This window comes from Calypte anna, chromosome 3, assembly GCF_003957555.1.
Source record: "Calypte anna isolate BGI_N300 chromosome 3, bCalAnn1_v1.p, whole genome shotgun sequence".
NCBI classification, from domain to species: Eukaryota; Metazoa; Chordata; class Aves; order Apodiformes; family Trochilidae; genus Calypte; species Calypte anna.
In genome coordinates, this window is record NC_044246.1 from 15,232,290 (window position 1) to 15,253,814 (window position 21,525).

The 21,525-nt window shown below is 39.3% G+C and overlaps 2 protein-coding genes across 2 annotated transcripts in view; both read right to left on the bottom strand.

Annotated features, from left to right (window-relative positions):
* Positions 1 to 4,428: 4,428 nt before the first annotated feature.
* On the bottom strand, positions 4,429 to 12,551 carry LOC103530041 (potassium channel subfamily K member 16). Its single transcript, XM_008495570.1, has 5 exons — positions 12,339 to 12,551; positions 8,357 to 8,471; positions 7,648 to 7,814; positions 5,157 to 5,322; positions 4,429 to 4,652 (listed from the first exon to the last, which is right to left on the bottom strand). Exons 1-5 carry the CDS (start codon positions 12,549 to 12,551, stop codon positions 4,429 to 4,431), a joined length of 885 nt encoding a protein of 294 aa, XP_008493792.1.
* Positions 12,552 to 16,564: 4,013 nt separating this feature from the next.
* KIF6 (kinesin family member 6) overlaps positions 16,565 to 21,525 on the bottom strand; it is a 145,553-nt gene continuing 140,592 nt past the window's right edge. Inside the window, exons 21-22 of the mRNA XM_030447857.1 lie at positions 19,658 to 19,764; positions 16,565 to 16,651 (exon numbers count right to left, since the gene is read on the bottom strand). Coding sequence (XP_030303717.1) covers positions 16,635 to 16,651; positions 19,658 to 19,764 — 124 coding nt within the window. The 3' untranslated portion in view covers positions 16,565 to 16,634. The remainder of the gene's footprint in view (positions 16,652 to 19,657; positions 19,765 to 21,525) is intronic.

Genomic DNA, 21,525 nt, shown 5'->3' on the forward strand with positions numbered 1-21,525 from the left:
GTCCTGTGTAATGTGCCCTAAGTGATCCGCCTTTAGGGGGAAAGTTGGACCAGATGATTCTAGAGATCCCTTCCAACTCTGACAATTCTGTGATTCTGTAATATGAGGTAAAGGAGAATAAACCCACTAAAATTCTGAACAGGATGCTGTCAGGTGGTAATGGTGGTAATCACACTGCCCTGTGATTTATTTATTTATTTATTTATTTGGCTAGGGGAGCATTGGTAATGTTACAAATAAAGTAACCTTCAAGCAAGTATTGCACCAATGGAACAGTTTTGGTTCTGTGCTAATTTCTGTTTTTTGGGGACGTGTTTTAAACTGAGAAGCATAAATTCATGGTTTTACTGGAAAGATACAAAGTTAATTTGCAAAGGATAGACCAATTGCAGTTTAAAGATGTCACCCTAAACACAGTCTAAAAAAAACCCAACCCAAACCTTATGCTACTTATTACTCAGTCTTAACTCGGCCTTTGCAATGAATTATTGAATTATGTTTAAAATGGAACAGAAAAAACCCTTCTATTATATATAAGAGAAAGAAAAGTTGCTAAGATACTAAAAAGTATATAAACTTGAGTTCCCTCTTTCATTGCAGACCAGGAAGTAGACACATCCAAGCTACATTTTGACCATTTAGCTGCATTAAAATCATATAGAATATACAAAGCACACTAATTATAACTATGTGGGAACATCATGGACTAAATATATAGCATTTAATGTTAATGCTAAAGATATATGATACAAAACAAATTACAGGTGAGACTCAGGGTTGGTAACTGCAAGCAACTGAAAACGCAAGACACCGAGCATGTACCTTGTAGAAGGAATCAGGGGAGCAAGAGAAGAGATCAAGATTTACAACAAATCTTCACAGAATCATATAATATTTTAATGGATAGTTTTATGAAGTATTCTCAGGAACATTTCTTGTGTGTCAGCCTATGATTTATGTCTCCAGAGGGAATGGCTCAAATATCTGCAGATGATATTTTGGTGCTCTCTGGAAGGTACAGATGTGCCTGAGGATGGGCTACCTGAGCAGCCTTGAAGGGTAAATGCAAGCCTGGAAGGATATTTGCTTCTTGTCCTGCTCTGGACTGCAAGTGGTAGTTGCTCAGGACAATGTCTTACTTTTCCACATCCCAGATGAACAGTACCTGGGCTGCTGTTTCTGCCCCAGGCTACAGAGCTATATTCAGAGGCTTCAACATCTTTTAGGAGGTTGTGTGATTTCCATCCTGTGCAGGATTGCACCACTGGTAAAAGGGCAGAAGAGTCCCTTTTGTGAACTCTTCTAACTTCCAATAAGCCCTGTGATTGCAAAGTTGTCCCATGTTATTTTTCTTAGCTGGTCACTTGGTAATTGTTGGCTACCTTTTCATTAGGGGAAGGATACTAGAATGTACTTGATCCATGGGCCAGTGCCTCCAGTATGTATCTCATAAATCAATGTAACTTTGATTACATTTGTGTATGACCTTTAGGATCTTTTCAGGATCTTGAAAAACTGGCAAAGTGAGTAAGAAATTTATATTGTTTGTGTAAGACAGGAGACCCCATAGAATTATAAAAAGGTTTGGATTGGAAGGGATTTTAAAAGTCCAGCCTCATCTTGAACACTTCCAGGGAGGGGGGATCTACAACTTCCCTGGGCAACCTGTTCCAGTGTCTTACCACTGTCACACTATATAATTTTTTCATAGTGTCTAACCTAAATATAGTTTCTTCTAGTTTAAATCCATTCTCCTTCATCATCAATATCTTTTTCTTTTCTGTTCCAACATGGCCATATGCTTGATTTAAGGTATCTTTTTGAGTCTTCCAGCAGGCAGTTTGAGAACTGCTGCAGCCACTCTGCCTTCCTAAAAGCAGCAGAAGCAAATATTTCAGAATGTAGTCTCACCACACTGCTACCTTGAGCAAGCAGTATCAGGTACAGAAGCAATTTTCTGGACTGCAGTAAAAGCAATCCAACCCCCCCTGTTGTCAGATGCCACTGAAGAATGATTTCAACAAACACTTTGCCAAGAAGTGGTGCATGGATGCTTTCTGTCCTTGATAAATCTCATTATCATTTTTTATGTCATGCAGCATGGTATAAAACACTATATGGGACTAGTCAACTTTAGCAGGATGGCTCTGTCTAAAAAAAGTAAGGAAGGCACAGAAAAAAGCAAGGTGAAGACAACAGGTGAGATTAAAAAGTCAATAGAACTTAAGTTTTGTCTTTCACACAAACAGACCTAAAATGTCTTGTAATGTTGACACAAGGCTGGTGGACTACAGTGATGGTGATGATATCAACAAATGCACATGCAAACATTGTGTCCAAAGAATAGAGCCCACTGAGAAAGTTTCCCGTGAGATTTGTAAAGATAAAAAAAGCCAGACAGGAGAGAGTCAGCTGCTCTCAGTGAAAGAGGCTACAAAGAAAGGTGTTGCAAAAATTTATGGGAATAGCTGAGGGCTAAACTGAGGAGATAAAATCTGTGTGGCAGGTAGTGGTAAGACATGAGGGAAAGCTTAGATGGGATAAACATTTGAAAATTCACTTTTGAAATGAGTTGCATAAACCATAGCTGGCATTCTTACATGCCAGCATTTCAGACTCAAGCAGCTATGCTGCACAATGCCAGGATTTGACAACTAGCAGAGAAAAGCTGCATCTTTGCTGCTTTGCAAGAAAGTCAGATGTTACAAAAAGTTTGTTGTGACCCTCCTGAAATGTAAAAAATTGTGGGAAGAGATTTGTGACTTACATGGACCTCTACATGTTTAAAGGACACTTCCCTAAAGTGAAATACCAAAGCAACTGCTGGAAGGCTGACATTTGATGTTACTAGAGCCTGTCAGCCATAGGCTAGCCCGGGGCTAGTCTGCATGCCCTGTCGTACGTATCTCACACTTTAAAGTTCCACTTATGAGTTTAAAGGGATGAACTGATGGCTAATATGAGTTTCAAACATGCTGAAAAAATAGCACTGAGTACGTAATTGCAAGTCTAACCAGGGACTGTGTTAGTGATAGTTATAAACAATCTAGTATGGAACTCAGTGAATGGCTAACTGTTTCAGCAAGTTTCTATACTTTTAACACAGTATTGTAGATGGGTACAGATGGGCGAACCTTTCTTGGGGCACGGAGCTCTAATGTCAAAGAGGTGTTCTCACCAAGGGGCACAGTCAGTGCTCCCATTTTGCTGCCTTCAGACTCAGCTAACCTCATTCTGTGCTTCTGCCCCAGACTCAGCTGACCTCCTCCTTTGGCTGTTCCAGAGGGAGCTGAGCATGTGTTGGGAAGCTCCCCTTTTATTGGTCCCCCAATCCTGCTCATGTGCAGCTGAGGCAAACCCTGACTGGGCAGGGGGCTTAACACAGGTGGGCTTGACACAAGCTCACGCCTCCCACCTGGTAATTAGCACCTGAGTGCCTCAAACATGGGGCTGTGTACACATGCTCAGGCCATTCCTCTACACATTCTGCTACACAGTATGACTAAAATTTTGTATCTCAGTTACTAGTTGGTTATAAGGCGCTTATATCTTCCTCTTTGGAGGCAGATGCTGATACTTTTGACTTACAATATTTGTAATAAAATCAAACTCCCTGTTTCCCAAGGGTGACACTATATGCATGACCTGGGATCACATTTAACTCAAGAGCCTATTATCAGCCTTATTTGGAGCTAAATGGACAGCAGCAGCTCTGTATGGTGTATGATAGTTCTTCAACAAACTGGCCCAAAGCAAATACCAGACTCTAATAATATTTGTGATCTAGCTGGAGATAAGAAAGTCTGCTGGCATTTCGATTTGGTTTAAGTGGCTGTGAAATGAACTGTGATAAGGATAAGGACCTACTCTGAGCTGTGAGTTCACTCTGAAATAAATTGTATGAGTCCAGGCAGATATGTAGTTTCTGCACAATTTAAGAGAGGAGCATTTTAACCCAGGAACTAAAGAAATGTCATAATAGTGTGTGAAAGCTGCTAGTTTCAGACAATATCAAATTAATCTTAATGGAATGGATGTCACAAGGCAGATGGTCATTACTGTTGATATTCTTCTGTGGTTTTGTTTATTTTCTGACTGGAAATGAAGAAAGACTTCTGTACCTGGCTCTTTCCACTTGAGATTCTTAGTGACTCGACTTCTCATTGGAACTGGGGGGCACTCATTCTGGATTTTTTGAAAATGAATGACTTTATGAAATGAATCATGGGACAGCTGTATTACCATGTGTGCTACTTCTTTGGAGGTTTTAAGTGGCTGAAGCCTACACAGTGTGTGGAAATGTCAATGCATCTGTAACATTTCCTCCTTAGGGAACAGTCCACAACCTGTGGTTTAGTCTGTTATGTACAGAGCTTGCTTACTGTGAGATGAAAAATGCATTTCAAGATCCTTTTCTGTGTACCTTGCTCAGCTAGGGATGTGGATTCTAGGCTGCTCAGGTTCATCTTCCAATTTGGTGGTGGCTCCTTCTGCCAAGCTTAAGTCAGGCTTGTGCCACTTTAGCTGAAGGAATTTTTCCATCAAGTCAGCTCCCACGTTGAAGACCAGAGCCAGCCAGGCCAAGCCAAAAACAATCCAAATTGCAGTTAGGCTCCTGTACACTGGGATATAGTGCTTTTTGGGGTTTGTGCCTGAAAAATCCAGGAAACTTTGCATAATAAACTTGACAGCTTCAGTCTGCCAGACAACATACATACTCATACACCCTCTCCACTCCCCCAGCCCCCCCAGAAGTGTATGTTTAACAAGTCTGTGTGTATGAGCATTCTTTTTTTGGTCTTTTTCCTTTTTTCTTATTGTGTTCCAACTCTTGGATTAAGCTTAGCACAGCTGGCATGAAATCTTTAAAGCTGAGGCTATATAATAAAAATAGTTACCCAATATCAATCAGGGATACATAAAACTGACAGTCACTGTTGAATGGGTGTTATTGGCATTTGTGAAGTGAGTTTGGTGACTCTCAGCTTTGATGCCAAGATAAAAATGCCCATGTTGTATAACCCATTAGCTTATTATCAGCCTGATAATAATGTACCAGATCTATAGTGTAAGGGATCTCTTTGCTCACTGTATTTAGCTTTATACTAGGGTAACTTATTTCAACAAAGCTCAATACAGTTCACTTTCTTTATTACCTACTACATAGTCCCCAAATCCAATGGTGCTCAGGGTGATGAAAGTGAAGTAAAAGCCTTCTCCATAGCTCCAGCCTTCTACATAACTGAAAACCAGTGGTGGGAACACTAGAAAAAGCAAGGTCCCAGTGGTCAGGAAGATGGCCACTGCCAGTGTTTGAACCACCTGAAAGAGAAAAGCAAGATGGCAGGTAAAGAGCACTGAGTGGTTGTCCAGTAGAAACTGCTGGGTCTTTTATCACATATCTGGCTCTTGAATCACATATCCACTCCAGCTGGGATCAATGGCCAAAAAAAGGAAGGATAAACCACTACTTCTTGCACTGCAGGCTGACCTCATTGTTTATCCTGCACATAGATATTGTACCTAATCATGAATTAATAAAACCCTCAAAACTAGGAAAAAGAGGCCTTTTTTCAAACTTTTTGCCATGACTGTTAAAGTATACTCAAGTCATATTTTCAAGCATCTTATGGCAGCCATAGGAATTAAATACTCGTTTTACAAATTCAATTCAAGTGATGCTCCTGCAATCAATTGGCTCGTTTGTGAGGAAAATTACCAAGTATTGTATAATTCATCATACAAAGATTGGCAAGAACGAATTAGGGTTCTCTTCACCATGACTTCTGAGCTCAGCCAAAAATACGTTTGGATGAAATCTAAGTGAAGTCAGTTTGCCTGCTTTTATTTTTAACCTAGGAGCTTGCAGAGCTGAACTGTTTTCTGTCAGCACAGGGCAGATCTGTCACTCTTGGTGCAAATGTCTGCCTCCTGGGAGGTTACAGCCTATGTGGCTGCAATAGATGGGTACACATAATGGTCACTGAATGGGTCATAACAGGGGATTTTAGGAGTTTAGGACTGAGGACCAGGAACTCATGGATTTACAGGGAAAACACTATTGACTAGTAATGTGTGGGCTGATGCAAACTCATTGCAATTGTTTTAAAGAGCCCTCAGGGGCAATCATACCAGCATACGGCTTTCTGTGCATGTGCCTGCTGTGACTGGATGAAAAGCCAAACCAGTGCTTATGAAGTAGATGGTCCAGGTATAATGTTTTTCCTTGTCTCTCTGTGTTATCTCACATAAAAAATTGTCCCCCGAGCTTGAGAAACTTGGCCTAAGCCTACAAGGGGACTTTAATAAATGACTTGTATATTAGGTACCAGGTCTCTCCAGCTGTATAATGATACTTACCTCATTTGCAAAGCACTTTGAGAATTACTGATCAACGTGGCTATAGCTGATATCTGTTCTTATTGAATTCATTCCAGAAGTCTGATGGCTTTAACTAGATAAAGTTTGCAGAAAATTTTGTTCTGAAATGCACAATATTATTTTTTATCCTGACTTTTAAGAACTCTGTAGTACAAACCTATAGTGTAGAGGATAGTAAGTCAGGAATGAAGAACAACTGATTATAATTAGTTTCTGAAAGCATGACTAAATTGCATTTAAAAGGAGCTGTACCAAATTCCTAGAAGAATCTTGTCAGAGTGAACAAGCAGATACAGCTCCAAAGTTCTGTCTGATCACAGGAGTTATGCCAGAAATGAGGCGGTAATTCAGGAGTGAAAAGAAGGGGAAAAAAAAGAGCTCACATCCCTGAGGTGCTGTTAGAAATCTTAGGGAAGATGCAGCTACACTAACATGAAAATCCTCCTGGTGGCAGACCCCTGCATTTATTTGGGGAATTGACATATGTTGCATACATAAACCAGCTCTGCATTTGACAATGCCTTTAGAGCTTTCCAAGAATGCCATGACTCAGAGATTTTACAGATGAAAAAGAGAAAAAAACTTGTGCCAGAACTCTGAAATGTTTCAACATATCTAACATATCTAATCTCCCTTGTCAATTCATTGAATCTTTATTCAGAAAAATGCACTAACTTTGTTATAAATAACCTTTATGTATTTTCTATCATCAGTGCTTCTCTTATTCCAATACATCTGGACTAGTTCAATGACTCACCAATAAATTATAACTAAGGAGAAAGAGTATTTATTTATTTTCAAGAAAAGTAAAGGAAGGAAATATTAAATTGCTGGCACAATCAGGGAAAGTAATTCAAGCCAGATCAGCAGGCCAATAAAATTGCTTTTGCACAGTGTAGAGCTAGATTCTGGATAGATGCTAGCACATGTTAGATAATAAAAGTTTAATTCAATGGAGTATCTGTGTGCATCTATAAGGAGACCAGAGCTTGAGGACCCTGCTCAAAATTGAGGCTATGTTTGCTTAACAGTTTTGCTGAGTCAAGTTTTAAAAAGGCAAATCCAGCCAAGCCAAAGCCTATTGCTTTAAAGCTATCATAGATAGACTATATAAATTTCCTGATACAAAGGGACATGTAATTGCTGTGGCTCAGAAAAATGTAGGCACACACAAGGAAACCTAATGTGGTAGCAGTAGTGTACCTATCTGAGGAAAGAACTTGAATTAGTTTTTAAAAAAGTAGAAATAAATGATTGACACTGTACCTGGGCACGGCCTGGCTTTTGCACCCATCTTCCCAGGGTAATCAGGTGAGCATTGAGGCCTTTCCCCAACTGATTAAGGAAGGCCAGGTTGAGGGGCACCCCAAACAAGGCATAAAACACACAGAAGATCTGTCCTGCCACTGTGCTGGGGGACAGGTTACCATAACCTAGACCAAAAGAAGAAAAAAAGCTACATGAAAAGGCTTTCCAGTCAGGCTGCAGGCTGCCATGGGAAGTTCCTGAGTTTGGAAGCTCAACTATGTCAAGCTTCAGGAACCTGTGAAACTTTGATTTTCTGCAATTAAATCTGCCTAAAAACTGCCATACTTAATGATGGACCCCTCTGCACTCACTACTGCTAAAAGAAAATTTGACATGAAAAATATTAGTGTTCAAGAGTACTGTCATTTTCTATAGGCCTCTAATTTTGTGGTGAGGGAAACCAAGTGCTTCAAAGCAACCTGAAGATATGTTGGGCATTTACAAAATGATATGGCCTGTACCAAGTAAGCACTCAGCTTTTTTTTTTTTTTTTTTTCAGATTTAATATGCTGGATACACAAGAACAACAAGTATACTTGGAAACCAATAGAAAACTGTAATCCACAGTAGTCTCACAGGTACAATATGTCCACCAGCTGCATATTTCTGAGGGATTTCCAGCACAGCTGGAGGAACCCCCGATTTATAAGAAAAGTGAATACCTCACCTATAGTGGTGACAACAGTTCCTGCAAAAAAGAAGGAATTGCTGAAGTCCCAGTTACTGGGATTTGTAGAGTTTCCTTCTGGGTTGACCCCCTTTTCCCATGCTTCCATGAGGACCTGAGGCAGAAGAGATCAAAAAGCACAGGTGAACAACTCATATGACAAAATGTCGGAAGAAAAAGTAAATATTTCTTTAGATTTTGAGCAAGCAGAGCCCTAAACAGTATAAAAAACAGGGCAGAGTTTTACTAAAATGGCCTTGTGCTGACACAACAAAACTTGGAAATATAGCTGGCCAGGAACTTGATCTCTTGTCACTGGAGAACCGCCCACTGAAATAGAACAGATTCCATAACTAATTGAAGGTTAGGGGGAAGAGAGTGGAAGGAGTCCCCAAAGTAATCAGACTGGGAAAAGAAAGGGAATGCCATAAGAAATAAAAGCAGTTCCTCTTCTCTCCTTCCCTAGTCCAGTCATCTCATTCCAGTCTTTAATTTGGGCACGTGCAAATGTATGGTTGTGTCTGTGGGGAGGGGCATGGGGAATATGCTCAGATATGTTTCCTCTAAATAAGTTCTAGTGAGGATGATTTAATATTTTTTGACTATGACTTCCAAATAGTTTTCACTTAATATTAGTCTTTTCCTAGTCTGAAATATTAGTTAATGACATATTCTATGATATTCCAGATGATCAAAACTACTGTGTGCAAAAGAAATTCTGCTCATATTTATGCTTGAAATAGTTTCAGTTTATAGTGTCCCCTTGTTTGTTACGTACCAATTTTGAGATCCTGGTGACAGCTTTCATCATTTTGACCCAATGCTTGAAGGAATTACTTGTACATCTCAACTACTGTATGATGCAGGACATAAGCAGGATTCAACAGCAACTTCAGCAGTTCCAGAAGTATGAGACCAAAGAAGATATCCTTTCTTGATTCAGCTGTTGACCACTGCCAGAAGGTTTGCTTACCCGATGAACATACCCACTACACTGTATCTGATTTTGCATAGTTTCAGCAATATTAGCTGATCTGTGCTGGGGGATTAAGTTTAAAATCCACTGTTACTCCTTCAGTAAAAAATTCTTAAGCATTGGTCAAGTCCATCAGAGAGGGCTGCTAGGCATGGTCACGTGTGATCTCAAGACTGAAGTGTTATCAGTTTCTTTTCAATATTACAAAGAATGTTATATTATCCATTAAATCTTGTTCTCTATAATGGGAAGAATTTGACACATCAAACTATCAGGAGTTGACTATTTTAATTAGAAGGAACACACAGAAGCTACTGAGGCGTGAGTCTTTTGAAATGTCTGGAACAATCAGAGGTTTAATTCATCCCTACTAAGAACACTTTGTCAGTTCTATCCATTTTGCTGCAGATGAGTTCAGAGAAGCTACATTCACCTCATGAAAGCTAACATGGAAGAGTAAGGCAATGCTGAGTGTTGGACAGTCTGACAAGGCCAGATTTCTTGATATGATCTTACTTTTAAGTAAAACCCAGTGAAAGAAACACATCCTGGTGCCCAGAAGAATGTTCAAAAACACAAACAGGTTCATGTGGAACAGGTATGATGGCTCCTTGCTCCTTTCCATCAACAGCTCAGGTAACACTTATGTCTGGACTGCAAACAGAGAAGCTGTTCAACGGTTGGTGAACATTAGCTTCTGCCTTTGGGAGAAAAAGTAGCCAATAAATAAACAAAATATGCTAGAGTTTACAGTAAGACTATGAAGCCTCCACAAAGCTATAGTAGGATGTGGAGAGAATAAGAATTTCTGCTCCTGTTCATTTGTCAGTGCACTTCAGAGCGACTTGTGGTTATAGAAAAGAATTGGGTCCTCTTGGTCTATACATATATGAGTTCCTTTGAGGCTGAAAAAGTACGCACATAATCAAAATGGGGGGCTTAAAAAAGGTACTTCCATACTCAATGAATTAACTTCTCAGTTATGCTCTCAGAACAGCATAATCTACTGGCCAAAGTGTGTTTACCAGAGACACAATAGATCACAGAATTTGGATTTGCACTTTCCCAAAGCTCCAAGCTGTTCAGCAGCCAGGGCAGCACAGGGCCACATTTCAGCTGAGTTTTAGCCAAGCAGAACCAATGCCATTCATGGACAACGAATTGCAGAAACTTGCTTCATGTACCATCAAGTAAAAAGTTAATAAATTATAAGTGGTAGCTGTTATTAGTGATAATGGAGATGCAAAAAGCAACTTGGGTTGACACTCAGGTTCCAGGATTTAAGTTTAAAGAACTGGTAATAAGACAAGATACCTTATAATTGCCAGCTGAGCAGTCTCAACCTAGTGGTTATGTCTCACCACAGCCTGAATACTGTGATATTTCAGACTGGAACTTCTGACATGATGAACAGGCCTCCTTAACCACATTGTTAAAAAGTATAGAGACATACATGCTTCTCTGCATTAGGGTTAGAGTTAGAGATTTATATGGAAAGATTTTTATTCTGTGCTATTAATAGCTAGACAAATATTCTTAAGAGGTGTTATAAATAACAGATGGAGTCAGAGGGCACCTGCTCTTATATTCACCTTAACTACCAAGCCTTACTTGGAAGCATTGTAGATGATAATCTGGTGCCCCCACCCGGTTTTGTCTGGAACAGTTTACTAGTGAAATGTATGAAATCCAGCAGAGATGCAACAAAATCTGATACTCTGAGTAGCATAGCAGTCCTAAGGAAGCTCCACTGGAGTAGAGAGAGAAGAATCTGAACATGTGTGAAACCTCTATTAAGTTTACTAGAGCACCTGAGATTTAACTACAGCTTTCAGTCCTATGAAATATACTATTTGATTTAGAATGGGAATCCTATCCAATTACTATCGCAGAGATTACAGCAAGCCAGCTAACACCACCTATTGGGGAAGGTGAAACAAACACACATGCTTTTAGGCATATAAATTCTTCAAATATCTAGTAATTTTCTCACCAATGTGAGAAATATATTACAGTATTAGTAATCAGAACATTGCCCTTGTAGACAGAGGTTCAGGTAGTTTCTCTTCCTTTTCTGATCTGAACTTCACTGTTTGCTTATATCTTTGTACAGAATCTGGGCTTTTTGTTGACTAAAAACATATGCCTTAATGGAAGTCCTCTGACTTGGGCAGTGCAAACTTCCACCATGTTTAGAGTTTCTATAAGGTTTAATGACACGACAGAAATAGTTCAAACTGTTTAGGTACCCAGCTCAGCAGCTGGGTAAATTGTGCACATAAAGAATGTGAGAGTTCAAAGATTTCTGCCCAGTTCTTGCAATACCAGAATGAGAATATGTCTACAATAATATCAAGAAAGGTCTAATAATTTATTTCCAGCCAGTTTTGAGGAATAGATTAAAATGTAGTTGAAGATGTCATTAATTGACAGCACATAAGAAGAGACAAAGAGAGCCTTAATCTCTTATTATAAGAGATAGATAACACAGTTCATGGTAGCTGATTTTTTCTTCTTTTGAGAAGAAGAAAAAATCTTGCCTGGAGGTGCAAGACCGCCTTCAAAGGCACTAGACAGTATCTAGTTAAAAAAAAGGGCAGAATTACACAGACTTGGATTGGAGAACCTTAGAAGGTTCTCCACTTAGAAGGCCCCACTTCTTGGACGTTTGGTTCGTGGTTTTTGACCCCACTCAGAATTTCCATGTAATAGTTAATGAGAGAGCTGGAAACCACGAAGTTGAAATTATTGCAAGGTAGCATAAAGGTGCATCAGCAGTTTTGCCTGTTTTGGGAGTTCATGACTGGGAAGAAAAAAGAAGCGCAATAGATCAAGAAAAAAAGATATGAGAATGGGCTTGAGAAACCTCTGCATTTCTCTTATTCAGTTAGTCCCTTGACGTCATGGACAGCAGATCAATTTATGACATGCTTGGCCACAGCAGTGTCATTTTTTTCGAACCAAAATAATGCTTGAGCCAAAGTAATGATAGCCTGTTCCTCTTACCTGCACAAAGCGCTCCAGGGCTTGCCTGTCCAAGCATGTGTAGTTCTGCAGGAACTTGAGCTTCTCCAGCTGGAACTGGTCCCGAAAGTGGGTCTCTGCCTGCTTCTCCAGCAGCTGGAACACCATAGCACCCAAGAGGAGGTAAAAGAGATACCCCAGCACCAGCAGTGGAGTCCAGCTGATCTGCTGGTTGTGTATGGTGAGGAGAGGCATGTTGCTGCTTGGCTGCTGCCAGTCCCTGCTCAGTACTTAACAGGTTACTGTCCCAAGACTTGTGCTACCCAGGACACCCAGGAATCACACACCCATGTTCCCAAATACTTCCCTGCAGAATTTCTTAACAGTACATACAGGTACCAGGCCTATACAAAATCAGACTAATACATATGATCCCTCCACTTCTCTCTATCCAAAATAATGGGAGAGCATTTATGGCTTAATAAGAATGTGGATGACAGTGTTTTTCTCCTATCAAAACAACTTTTACTCCAAGATTTCAATCTAATGAATGAAGCCCTCTGAATCTGCTATTGTTTTCCAGGCTGGGAAGCTGAAGTAAAGCTGTAGCTGAATGACTTACCCAGGGTCATATGAACATAGAGTCAGGGATAGACTCTTGAAGTCTTGACAAGTAAAGCCTTGCTATAAACACTAGACTTCTGTACAAGAAAACACCATAAACTGTCTAATAACAGCAGACTCTCCAAAGAAAAGAAGAGTGTGGAGCTGAGTAAATGGAAAAGTCAATAGCTGCTGTCCATACCATACAAACATTGCTGGCAGCAGTGAAAGCAGCATGATGAAGCTCACGAACATTGTTAATTCAGCCTGGTCACAAGACAGACCTCCTTTTTTCTTTTCTAACCCTAATCAGATCAGTTCCCTCACTGCCTAGCCTCCTGCCCAGATGACACAACCCTTTAGTCCATAGAGTTAGACAACTCACCACTCTGCATTCACTCTGTATTGCCCTTTTAATCCAAATGCATAAGGGGGAAGGAGGGGCTAGGATTAATCGTTAGCTAAAAAAGTATTAGAGTTTCATTCCTAGGAGCCTTAATGTTTACCAAGCACTGAAAATGAGCTGGGCTTGCATATTTTTCTGTAGGAAGAGCATTATGGATACTGCCATCTATGCCACCCTGCTTCTGAAAGAAAACACACACAAAGAGCAAGGTGGTCATTTGGCTAGGGCTGCAGTTTTGTTACTGTCTCTTCTAGATACAGATATCCCTAACTTCAAATAGCATGTAGTGCTCAGAGTAAAAGATATGGTTTCATTCAGAGCTATACCTGGGAAAACCCCTGTACTTGTCCTTTGAACTGTGGTCCTAGCTTAGGGCCAGCTATCTCCACCCAGAAGAGGATGATGATGGCAGCAGATGGCTCGTTGTCACTCTGAAAAGTATTGTGGAGAACTCCCAGAAGAACATCTTGGACTTTGTCTGGGACCACTCTGTTGCTATGACTGGGCGATAGAAAGCATTCAGCAGAGAAATGCAACATGCAAGTACTCAGAGCCTTGGTGCTCTGGTGTTTTCAGCTGAAGTGAAACATCGGAAGATAGAAACTACAAGGGCATTGATATTAATGAGCAGTGCAAAAACATTGAGTATTGCAATCACTTCCAACCGACCTGAAGCAACTGAGATGTCCAACTTAATTATCACTCATGGAAGGCTTCTTTTGGTCTGTGATAAGGATGACAATTACTCTCAGAGTATCTAACAACAACTTCTCTCTTGCGTCTCATTCCCATAATTAAAATGTACAGATTGTTGTTCCACACCTTGGGAAATGTTACAGGTAGTCAAGCCTGGGATATTGCCCAACTGCCTGTCACACTAGCTGGGCTGTCTCCAGTAAGAGATGCAGACATTTGTCAGGTTGTACTTTTTAAGACCTATGTTTATCAGTCCAGGAGAATGCTAGCCAATGTTGGTTTTTTTTTGCAATGGATGCAAACACATGGATGTGTATAGCTGGGCTGAGACAAATTACCACAGCTGAATTAGGTTTCACAATTAAGGGTATGAAAAAATCAGGTAAGTTATAAATGAAAAAAATGCAGCACTGAACCTCTTTTACATTCAGTTCTGTTCAACAAAGCATTCCAGTTGCCAAACAGGCCTTTGACCTGCTGGCGACACTCTTCCTGGCATTCCAGGATGCCAATTGGCCTTCTTGGCCACAAGGTCACATTGCTGACTCCTGGTTAACTTGTTATCCACCAGGACTCCCAGGTCCTTTTCCAGAGCTGCTTTCCAGCAGGTCAGCCCCTAACTTGTACTGGTGCATGGGATGATTCTTCCCTAGGTGCCTTTGCCTTTGTTGAATTTCATTGGACTCCTCTCTGCTCAACTCTCCAGCCTGTCCAGGTCTTGCTGGATGGCAGCTGTCAGCCACTCCTCCCAGTTTTATATCATCAGCAAACTTGCTGAGGGTACACTGTCCCTTCACACAGGTCAGAGAATATGTTGAACAAGACCCACTACTGACTCCAGGGGAAGACCAGTAGCTGCAGGCTTCCAACTGGACTCTGCACATCTGAGCAAAATCCTCTAAGCTCTGCCATTCAGCCAGTTCTCAATCCACTTTCATGTCCACTCATTTAACCCACACTTCCTAAGCTCACCTATGAGGATGCTGAGAGACAGTGTCAAAAGCCTCACTGAAGTTGAGGTAGACAACATCCACTGATCTCCCCTCTCGTCTATCTAACCAGTCATGACATGCTGGAAAGCTATCAGATTTGTCAAGCATGATTGCCCCTTGGTGAATCCATGTTGAGTACTCCTGCTTATCTTCTTTACCTCTGCATGCTTGGAGATGACATCCAGGATGAGTTGTTCCATCCCCTTTTCAGGGATAGAGGTCAGGCTGATTGTAGTTTTCTGGGTTCTCCTTCTTGCCCAATTTGAAGACTGGAGTGACATTGGCTTTCCCCAAGTTCTTAAGCACTTCACCTGTTTTTCATGATCTTTCAATGATGATGGAGTGTCCCTTATTAACCTCTGAGCTCCGTCAGAACTTGTGGGTGCATTGCATGAGATCAAATTATGTGGTAGATGTGCTGACTTTTACAGAACATTAAAAGTTATAGCTTTAATATTTCTTAATTGATGGCATCATAGCTGTTAATTTGATAAACATGTATCATCTGTAGGTTTGAACATGCCAATTTAGCATTCAGAAGAACTATGAATTTGCCACAGAGTTACATACCAACAACTCAAGGTAACAGAGCTCCTTGGGAATGATAGCTGAGTTCTGCCAGTACATGCCCGTGTTCTTAGACAAGCAACCCAAACCCTTCAAAATGCATGACTATAAATTTATCATACATGAAAAATGATGGCTTCAATTTGGAAGTATGTATATTTCAAAGAAATTGACTATATTTTGACTTGTTTTAGTCATGTGTGTAAAATAAGGTTTTGCATAATCGAGCATCAGCCAATGAGGTAGTAGTGAGTCCATGGTGAGCTTACATTATGTATAAGATATAATGGCACTTAAATTTTCACATCTCATTTTTATTGTACAAGTACTTGTCCTTTTTTACTTTAAGGCTATTAAGTTCAATTTTGTCTTCTGAAATATGTATATTCTGGGAGGGTGTATATTTTGTACAATATTTAATGTATTCAAAATTAAAAACAGTTGGGAAATTTTGAACACTAGAATTACTTTCTGATAAAAATTTATTTTATATATTTTAATATTTATATATTAAAACACAATCTCAGTATTGTAATAATCTGATATGAAAAATACTATTCCTTGAGGGGGCAACAGCAAAAGATCTCAAATGAATTTTTTAATAGAATTTTGTAACTCTCATAACTACTATTTTTGCACAGACATTTCTGGATACCAACTAGATTTAATTAATAAAGCCTCAAGCAAATATACCCACAAACAAAACTAGCATCAGTAAGTAATATATGTTCCCTATATTAAAGATGTAGAAGAGCATTAATGCATTAGATAATCTTAACATTAAAAAAACATTCAATGACTTCACAATAAACAAAGATATTGTGCAAACTCCTGGTTTGTTGTTTTAGTTTTGCTTAATCTTAATGCAGCTGAAGATACTGAATGCAAATATTTGAATATCATTTCACAGAGAAATAGATTTTGCTGTCAAAGATGGGTAATTTCTATATCTTTTCCAATTAAAACCATACATGTAAAGAACTTATTCATACCTGTTTCTACACAGAAGAGGAAGAGAAAGAATAAAAGTCTTTAACTGTTTCTAAAAGGAAATAGTGGATGGCAACAAGAATTTCATTTGTTTCCCAGGCCTGGAAGGAGAGAAGATTACATTTCAGGTTGTGTTGTCAGTTTTAAAATTAATGTCAGAAACACAAATCAAACAGAAAAAAAAAAAAAAAAAGGGAGAAAAACCTTTAATTTAAGATTTTAAGACAAAAAAAAGCATGCATGAAGTCTTCCACATTTTCATTTTTTTACCTCAAGACAGAACAAGGCAACAAAAGCATTTTTGCAGAGTATCCCTTTGTAAAAAGCTTTCCAATGTAGTATTTACAGTTCTTTATCAATCCCAGCAAGTCCCAGTGAATGTACCTGCTTTAATTCCACTCTGTTTAGAAAGTGAATGGTAACAACCTGCAAACCCTGCGGAAATCTTCATTGCGACCTCTCCCCTGCATTACTGTCACTAAGGATATTGAGCATTCCCATACTTACTGTTTATGAAACTTATTTTCCACTCTGTTGGCTTCTGCACACATTGCACACCTTTATTTTTTTTTTCCCTTTCTCCTCCCCCTTGCTAATGTAAAGTGGGGCCCTCAGTTTGCTTCTAAGATATGGATACAAGTTGGAAAAGGTCAGAATCAATAAAGAGCAGTAAGTATGTTGACATATTTTAGGCCAGCAGACTTTGGTTTGGCTGAATCTATCCTGTCTCCTGCTGTTTCCTGCAGGGAGTGACAACATTTGAGTGCAAATGCAGAAATGCTTCTTGAACATCTCAGTTAGAGTTTGAGCAGACAACAGAGCACTGGACCAGGATGCAGCACATGTAGCTTCTGTATGAAGCTGCCTGACTCAGCTTGGTGGCTCTGGACAAATAATTTTTTTTCTGATTTATTTTGTGTATGTTTGAATTTTGCTGAAGAAAAGTTCTATGTGAGAGTGATAACGCATAACATTTTGCCACAAAGTATTCAGTCAGAACATGTTCCTTCTTCTACTCTTACTCTCTGCTTAACTCTACTTAACCACTGGTAATTGTGCTTTATAAACAAAACCTAGTCTCAATTTTTACCCCCCAAAAGAAAACCCTACAGTTCTCCTTTGGTTTGGATGCAACATTTACCAGAAACTTTGCAGGCCAAACGATGCACAAACACTACAGCAGTTACTGTATCTCTCATCTCCCTTTAGTTTAGAAACAAGTCAAGTAAGCATGAAGTGAGGGAATGGGAACACCTAGCACTTGAACAGATACAGGAAGAGAGGAGTTCCTAAGCTCATTTTCTTCTTCCAGTTAGAAAGGCTATCACTGCACCCTGTAAATGTCCTCAGGTTTCCTTATGGTGCTGAAGCACAAAGTACTTCATTAGCAGTACTAATCTGTAGATTTTACTTTCCTTCATCTTGCTAAATTAGAATTTAAACCCTCTTTTTTGATCAGTGGTTCCTGCTATCAGTGACTCCATCCTTCAAATCTGGGAGGTTTTCCCTTCCCTCACAGACAGTCAAAGAAGAAAAGCCTTCTATCTGTCAGGTTGACTTCAAATACTTCTCAGAATATGCTGCTGAGTTCTCTCTTATCTATGACACATTGGGTCCCTACGTGTTTGTAATATAATACTTATTAAGTGTCTATACTTTTTGTTCCTCTGCCTATGCTTTACTGATTAGTTGAGTCCCCCAGCCCTGCACTGCCAGGATGACCAAATGCTATTCCATTCCTTTTCAGCTCCTTAGTGCAGCATGTAGTTCAACTCACCTAACTAAACTTCAGAACAATTAAAAAAGCTTTGTCTGTCCTTTTTTCTGCATGAATACTTTCTATCACTTGAGGTCTAATAGTTGTCTTTGTTGATCAGGCAAGTCACTTCTGCAACTGATGGATATTGCTAGGTAATAGCCCATGGCTCCAAAGCAATCAGAATGGAAAAAGGCATTTTAGAGCCATTCCTGATACCACAGGACAAGGTGGGCTCTTGTTAGTTAGATTATTGTACTTGAAAGAATGAGGCAGATTTGGACCTTCTAAAGACCTGAGGTGTTTGTTGTAAGACATTAACCTCCTTCTGGTGAGCTGCCTATAAATTCAACTTAGTTTCATTTGCAGAAGAAACCTGACAACAGCTTTTCTAAATAAAGAAAAAAGAGATTCTGAAGCCTGAGTGTGTTAAGTGTTTGCTTTGGATGAGCTGTTTTTTCAGCCACTGTGTGTTTACCTGACAGTTTTCTGATAAGCAGTGTGATACCCAGACCCCACTTTGTGACAATGCTAACACCATCTGCCAGGTGCTGATAGCTTGCTGAATAATGCTGTCATCAGCACTCAAGTACTGATGGAAAGTAATTGCTTCAGTAACCACTACCCTTTTCATCTCCTATCTAATTGGTTGAAATCACAGGACATTTTTCTTTATCATGATGAATTACTTTCAGGCTACCTTGCAGTGCTACCATTGTGTATTTATTGCTTTCAGCTTTCTGCCAATTTTACTTACTTACACTGTAGAGTGAACTTTATTGCCTACCTACGATTGCTCTCAGTACCTGATTTGGTGACAAATACCCATAGAAAATTTCACTAGACCATGGTACAGTGAAATACCTGATAAGGACAAACTCTTCTAGACACCATGGGCCAGTCTGCCTCATGAAGAGGAGAACAGTTTGCATAATCTTTATTTGGTGTCAATTGTTACAGCTAGAGCTGTACTAGTGGAAAACCAGGCCACAGAATTAGAAAAAAACTGCATACAGAAAATTTTGGAAGTATTTTAAGCATCAAGAAACCACATTCAAATGCATTTACTTAAGTGTATAGAAATACACTCTGCAGTCTGCAGGCAAGATCACTGATGGTGGCTGAGAAAAACAGACACCCTTCACAGTTTCACACAACAGCACTGAGCTACTAAAATAAATACATGTGGAGAACCTCAAGTGTTTAGAACAGCTGAGAACATAATGTGATATAATTTAAGCCAGAATCCGTTCTCGCTTGCGTCAGTATAAATGTGGACTAAAGCTATTTTGGCTTTAAAATGCTGTACTGGAGATTTTGGTTTGGCTTCCTATATTTTGGCAGGATTTACCTTTCTTTTGCAGGATGTTCTGTCTTGCTTTAATGAAAGCTAGGATGTCAGCATCAGCCTGGCTGTCTCCAGTCAGAGGAATAGATGTACTTGAACTTGGTGGGGTCCTGAAAGAAGAAAGAATACTTGTGGACCCAACTGAGAAAGGAGGCTATTTTTCTAATCCATTATCTCCTCTCTCTTTTCAGTATGGAGGACTTTGTTCTCAGATCCATTTTCAGAGATAGCACAGTTCAGAGAAGAATCAAGCTCTTGACTTCTTTATGCTCTTATGCAGGGTCCTAAGATTAGCCATTATCTCTTTACTTTGGAAGGGCTACATGTTTATCAGCTATGAAACCACTCACAAAGGGTTAAAAATATTTTACTGCTAAATCCAAGATTTACTGCCAAAAGGAAAACCTAATAGAGTGAGTTTACCAAAGGAATGATGGATGTGACCATGCCATGTGTTTGCTTCAGGATAAAATGCCACTGTTTATTGGATCAGATCTATAGTGTTTTTGCCTACTGAAAAGGAATTAAGTTTTCATGCATACATAGAAGCAAACAGTCACGTGGTATTCCTGACATTTACTGACAAATGCATCTCCTTTCTGCTGCTGAGCCTCCAGTCCCAGCTGAGATCTTGTGTCTATGCAGTTAAATCTCTGACTTACCTCTGCTTTTGATAAACCCTCCAGTGGCACAAGATGATGTAGTAAAATGAAGCTATTCTAATCAGCACAGAAAGCTAAGAACTTGGCCCTGTGTCTTTAGCCTTGTTTAAAGATTAAGCACTAATGGTGAAATGAGAAATAAAGTGATAAAAGCTACAGTATCCAAGGATGAGTGGAACTGAAGAGAGAAACATTTGTTTTACATATCCTACCTTTGTAATTATAGTTATTTCAAGTGTTGTTTCCTGACTGTTGCAGTAGAATGTAATTGTGCCTGACATAAAGAGAAGTCTGGGATCCTTGTCTTTGTGCTACTAAGTCCTCAGTTGCTGAATTAGGGAACCAAAATGGAAAAAAATAGAGAAGGAGCTATGAGCTTAAAATTTTTTTTCATGCAATTTACAAGGTGGTTTCAGAACACCAGTAAAGGATTATTCTCTTACCAATTTTCATTTGATTAGCAGCAATATAAAAAATACGTGGTATATTTGAGAAAGTACTATCTAAATTCCATTTTAGCTTCTCTTTTTCTTCTGTTTCTCTTAAACAAAAACACAATTTAAAGATTAAGTTTTGGAGGATGAAATTTTTCATGATGTTTTGCTGTTCTAGAAATGGATTGTTTTGGAAAATGTAAGAAAAACCCCATGTGGTTTGTTCTTACAAGTGCAGCAGGAAAAATAGTAACTTAACCATATTTTCCTAGCCTTAATAGCCAAAACTGTTGAGCACAATAGGAATGTAACTTCTGGAAGTATACTGACTTGGCCTGATATATTGGTGGGAGAAAAGAACAAGGAAATGAGAGCATAAGAAAAAATAAAGAGGCTGTAAAAAAAAAAAAAAAAAGTTTCTGATAACCTGCTGCACTCATTTTCACAAAGCAGTACCTCTTTTGAGAAAACATGACATGTAACCTCTGCTCAGTTTGACACAGCCAGGCTGCTGGTGTCCTTTTATTTTTCTAGAATAATTTGTAGGAGAGAGATTCACGATATTTTAAGTGCAAAATCACAAGAATGAAAAAAAAAATCTCTGTATAGTTCCTGCATTCTGCAAAACTTACATATTCTGATTGCTCTGCCTTTCAAATGTTTTCATTTATTATTTCAGTGTCCTATTCTCTTGCACAGGAGACACAGTGCATAAGCTCATGGGAGAAAAGGTCTCAGGTGAAAAAAAAAAACACCTTTTAATGGTGACAATGCA